Below are 6,000 nucleotides of genomic sequence, written 5' to 3' on the forward strand. Positions count from 1 at the left end.
GACTACATAGTGTTATGCGGGCCTTTTGTGAGCTTTGGTGTCCGTCCACTAATACCCTTCACACTTTCATAGGCGAAATGTCTATCTCGCTATGGGATTTGCATCAACTTGCTGGACTTTCTATTAGGGGTGCAATGTATGATGAAGTGGTGCCAAATGCCCAAGAGTTGGCTGGCAATGTGAGGGACAAGAATTTCCTTCTTTCTGTCAGTTACGAATATTTGTTCCTTGTTTACCATCGGTTTTGTAAGGAGTCGAAAAAGAATGTGGTGAGGATTACTAACTAGATAAAATTTTGGTTTAAAGGGGAAGTCAAGTACCATAAATCAACCAAGAGGGCTTCAAGGAACAAGACTCAGCGCCCTAAGGATACTAGCAACCCTTCTGGTATTATTAGCACAACTCAGTCTCAAACTGTGCAAGCGGACAAAGTCTTCAATGACTTGGGGATTGCTCGTTCGGCAAAAGAGTGAGACTTATCTGTTAGCTTTCCTTGTCTGTTAGTTGTGCAAATTTGTTCTTTCCCATGGGGATGGCGACTTGATTAGACCTGGGGTATTTAAGGTTGCTACCATGATGGCTCATGGTCGTTCATTCAGCCTTACTATTCTTGTACTTGATAGTATGTACAAAGGGTTGAATAGAATTGCTTCTTCTTCTGATCCTGGAAAGTGTGACACCATCTTCCCGATCCATTATGTTTATGCTTGGTTAGCAGAGTATTTCAGCACACACTTTAGTATTGAATCTGCTCTGAAGCCTCGAATGACGAGATATGCTTGTGAAAGGATGGCCAAACATTTTGAGGAGTTAAAGGCCTATGACTTAGTTCGATCATGTAAAGATATGACCTTGTACTATTTGGCATATAGTAAGGGCAATCCCAAGGAATTGGTTAATGACGATCATTTTTCTAACTCAGACTTAGAGTATTTCATCAGCATCTACTCGAGCCACTTGACTTTACGAAGTTCGTCCGCTATGGTCATTGAGCCATACAGTCCTCACAAGTTTAGCAGGCAATTTGGTTTTATTAAAGCCATCCCAGGTAAACTTAAGGTTGATCTTCGGGATGGTAGTTTACAGAGCATTATTCAGCATTGGGATTCTTGTGTTCGTGATGGTACCCATTCTGTAGTGAGGTTACCAGCGCATTTTGATTTCCCATCTCGTTCCACTACCAAGGCTTATTTGGAGTGATGGTCCCAGCTTTATGTAGGCTATTTCTCCAACAAAGAAAATTCTATCCCAAGGAGCAAACGCCCGACTTCACCAAACCAAGAGATGGTTAAAGTGAAGAAAAATACAGTTGCTAAGAAAAATTCTAATCCCAAGACCAACGAAATGGTTCGAGGAAATGTTGATGGGACTCTTGGTGGAGTAGCAGACTAGGACCATAGCCACAATGATCATAATTGGCGTCACTTAGGGAGAAAATCTGGTACTGGCACCGTTGGAAAGAAAACTACTACTTTTAATGACGTGGAGTCATTTTTTATCGGCGTTCCTAGCACTTCTCAACCATTGGCTACCGATGTTGTACCGGTAATGACAGAATCTATTTTAATTTTTTTTTTACTCCTCTTTAATTTGTTTTAATAGTTGCTAAATGATGACTTTGGTTTGGTGTTCGGCAATGAGGACATGAGGCTTCTTGATGAGTTCTCAGATAATGAAGAATCAGTTCATAGGCCATCAGCCTTTGATTTAGTGATTAGTCATAAGAGTTGTCTCTCAGTTGACCCAATTCCAATTGTCCAAACTTCTTCCTTACCTGCTGCTCCTACACTGAGTCAAGTTGCACCTTCTGTGGCTTTTACTATTGAGCATGATCCTTAATACTCGCCGCTTGGTAGCTTCAATACTTGATAACCATATTAAAGGCTTATTGAGCAAAACTCCTATTCAAAAAGGTCCAGCATTGGGCCCAAAGCTCCAAGAGCTTTATGATGAGCTTTCAAAGCTTCAGATAGACTATTACGTACATACAAAATGCTATGAAATCAGATAAACTATTGAGAAGTACGTACAAAATGCTACTACGTACATTTCTATGAAATCAACATTTGCTCAAGGGATGACTTCAGAGCTACAGGATCAGCGTTTGGTGGATGTCAGTCAACGTGTTACTCATGCTCTAGCTCTTGAGAATGAAGGGATTGAGCAGATTCACTCGCTGAAGTATGATTTGGGTAGCCTTGCAGCAAAGAAGGCAGAATTGGTAAAGGCGTTGGAACATTTAGATGAACAATCACAATAACTAGAAACTACAATTAGTGTTGCTGGAGCTAAAGTAGTTCAAAGGCGACCCGTTGTTTCCACTTTATGGTACGAACAAGCTACAATAGAAGTAGCTGAGATGATAAGAAGTGAGGATATCAAACTCACCAACAAGTTGGAGTAGCTCTTGAAGGTTGAACAAGGCGAGATCCAGAGTTTATCATGGTTACCATGATTTATTTATTTATTATTATTTTAGTTCATTTTTTTATTTTAATGAAATGTAGCTCGAAGCCAAATACTTCATTATAAAATAATTGCTCTAGCAAACACTTTATTCATGAAATAAATATTATAGTTCGAAGCAAAATACTCTTATTGTAAAACACATTTGGTTTATTGATTTGTTAGTCGTTCACAGCTTATACTCATACGGGCTAGGAGTACAATGATTGGGCCAAGAGCATCATGCAGTTTATGCTTGTGGGGGCCGAATAACAGTATACTAAGGAAAGCCAAATGAATCTAAAGATTTACCAGGACAAAGAGGATTCGACTCTTTCCAAAGGGGTCCTGAAGCCAAGAATTTAAATCGGCCATGGAATCGGCCATATAAGGAGCCAAATAGAAGTTGGCATGCGACTGAAAGGCCGAATAATCAACCATGCGCTGGAGTAAGAGTGGGCCCGGCCCGTAAGACCAGATATTAGTATAAATAGAGGAACATCAACCAAGGAAAGGTATGTGAGAATAGATGAAATAACTTGAGATAGAAGTAAACTTGAGAGCATACTAATTTGTCTGTCGGAGTGCTAATTCCGGTACCCCCGACTGGAGTGTTCATTCTTTTTTAGGTGACAATCAGAGGATCAAGAACGTCTTATTGGATCTTGAAGTATTTCCAAACCACTTCTCTACAATTGGTGCTGTCTGTGGGAATACTCAAGCACATCCATGGCGGGCGTAACAGATGATCCTCCGGTAGTCGCTAACAACATTACGCCAAGAGATGACATCACTCCAAGAAACATGCTTGGACAGGAGAATATCACCACACGACGGGCCTTGAACTTCGACTTAGTAGCCCAGACCTCACCCTCGACATCAATGCATGAGACAATGAAGATGATTATGGATCAAGCAAAGCAAAATGAGCAGCGGCTGGAAAACGTAATGGCTGAGAACGAGCACCTGCGCCAGGATTTGGCCCTGGAGGTGGCAAAATCCCAACAGGCCGCGTGCCAAGACCGGGGTCGACCTTCGAGAAAGAAGGATGGTCGACGACATCAACTTCGGAAACACGATAATGACAGTGATTCTGACTCACCATCCCCGGAACCCAGAAAGAAGGGACAAGTCGATGTATCCAACTCATCCAAAGGAAGTTCGTATGTACGGCACAAACGGGGGAGAAGAAATGATGATTCGGATGAAGAAGATAAGCACAACCCTTTTGTGTGACAAATTGCAAGAGCAGTACTACCCAAAAAATTCAAAGCACCGTCGTTCACCCTGCATGACGGAAAATCAGATCCCACTGATCATATTCGTCATTATAAATAGGCGATGACACTGCATACTGACGATGAAGCCCTCATGTGTCGAATGTTCCCGAGCAGTCTAAGACCACTGGCCGTCAGATGATACTACAAACTAGAGCTGGAATTGATTAAAAGCTTCTATCAACTCCAAAATTCCTTCAGGGCAAGATTCATCACCAATGAAATCCAACCAAAGCAAGTTGATTCTCTCTGGACAATGCAAATTAAACTAGAAAAAACCCTTCATAAATACTCGGTACGCTATTGAGAATGCTTTAACTTGGTAGACGATGCCTGTAATGACTCCATGGCCATCACCGCCTTTAAGATGGGATTACATCCTGATAGTCCCCTTCGCAGTTCGTTGACCAGACAGCCCCCCAAAACAGTCTGGGCGTTAATGAAGAAAGTCGAAGAGTATTGCAAAGTGGAAGATGATGCCTTGCGATTCAAAGCCAGACAGAAATCCGTTAAGACGGCTCCGCTTGGAATCGTTCAGCCGTTAAGTGTCGTGCCATCAAGGAGCCCCGAACCGCGGAGTTGGGCCAAACGAGACAAAAGACGTGACTCGCGCCAATCAAACGATCAATGTTCACATCGATCGAATGAACAATATCAAGTGGATAGTAGACACACAAGACGCTCGGACTAAAAGTACACGGAGTTGGCAGAGCCGACCAGTAAGATTTTGTCGAAAGTTCAACACTTTCCGTTCTTTAAATGGCTGTCCAAAATGGTCGGACCTCCTGACACTAGGAGAAGGGACAAGCGGTGTCAATATCACAAGGACCACGGTCATGACACCGACAATTGTTATGCACTGAAGGATGATCTGGAAGAACTGGTACAAGACGGTCGGCTAGCGCAACACATCCGAAAGAATAATCCATCGAACATAGTAGCCCTAAGGCCAGATTCGCCTCAACTTGGTGTGATTCACATGATATACAGCCTGTCGTTGTCAGCCGAGATACAGACAATTCAGTTACAACCTAGCCTCCAAAGGCCGATCACACCAGTAAAACGACCCCATGAAATTGGAAGGATCAATTTCAATGACACTGACTTAGTTGGAGTAACTCTCCCACACGCCGATCCCCTCGTCATTGAGCTACGCGTCAACAGATTCACCATTAAATGTGTTCCCATCGATCAGGAAAGCATTTCAGAAATAATGTATTACAAGACATTCGTCAAACTCGACTTCACAAATTCGGATTTGTTGCCGGCCAATTACCCATTATTCAGCTTCAACGCTAACCCTGAGTATCCATTAGGCAAGATCACGTTACCAGTTCGGGCGGGCACCAGATCAGTAGATGTTGAATTTCTGGTCATCAAACTTTCGTCACCATATAATCTCATCATGTGAAGAACTTGGTTGCATACAATGCAAGCTGTTCTGAGCACCTACCATCAATTACTTCGTTTTTTGACCGAGTATGGCATTGAACAAATTCGGAGTTCTCAGAGATCAACACAAGCATGTTACCTTGTTGCTACTACAAAGTGACCAAAGGAAATGGAAGTGACCCTGAGTATCTATTAGGCAAGATCACGTTACCAGTTCGGGCGGGCACCAGATCAGTAGATGTTGAATTTCTGGTCATCAAACTTTCATCACCATATAATCTCATCATGTGAAGAACTTGGTTGCATACAATGCAAGCTGTTCTGAGCACCTACCATCAATTACTTCGTTTTTTGACCGAGTATGGCATTGAACAAATTCGGAGTTCTCAGAGATCAACACAAGCATATTACCTTGTTGCTACTACAAAGTGACCAAAGGAAATGGAAGTGAATTCAATTGAAGTACCAGATCGAGAGAGCCTCGAGGATATTGGGAAGATCCCCAATGAAAAAGCAACCGAAGATTTGGATCGCATCGAAATTAATGGGAATCCTGACAAGTTCGTCATGATCGACACTTCCCTGAACGAAGTTGACAAGCACGAGCTTGTATCCTTCTTACTCGGCAACCTCGACGTGTTTGCATGGACGCCATATGAAATACCAGGGGTGGATCCATCTGTGGCCCAGCATTGCTTAAACATCGATCCAAAATGTAAACCAATCATTTAGAAAAGTCACCGGTCAGCCGCAAAGCATACTTTTGCCATTGTTAAGGAAGTTGACCGATTGTTTGATGCCAAGGCAATTCGCGAAGTTACCTACCCTACATGGTTGTCCAATATGGTGGTTGTAAAGAAAAAGAACGGATCCTGGTGTGTTTGTG

At 42.5% G+C, this 6,000-nt stretch overlaps 1 protein-coding gene across 1 annotated transcript; it reads left to right on the top strand.

Moving 5' to 3' along the window:
• Window positions 1–4,494: 4,494 nt before the first annotated feature.
• Window positions 4,495–5,133, top strand: LOC114318628 (uncharacterized). Its single transcript, XM_028265566.2, has one exon. The coding sequence runs from the start codon at window positions 4,495–4,497 to the stop codon at window positions 5,131–5,133; it is 639 nt and encodes a 212-aa protein (XP_028121367.2).
• The last annotated feature ends 867 nt before the right edge of the window (window positions 5,134–6,000 follow it).

Source organism: Camellia sinensis, chromosome 3 (assembly GCF_055761805.1).
Source record: "Camellia sinensis isolate YWXY chromosome 3, ASM5576180v1, whole genome shotgun sequence".
Lineage (NCBI taxonomy): Eukaryota > Viridiplantae > Streptophyta > Magnoliopsida > Ericales > Theaceae > Camellia > Camellia sinensis.

Coding starts and splice junctions, on each gene's coding strand:
- LOC114318628 (XM_028265566.2), top strand. CDS start 4,495: ATGGTCGGACCTCCTGACACTAGGAGAAGGGACAAGCGGTGTCAATAT.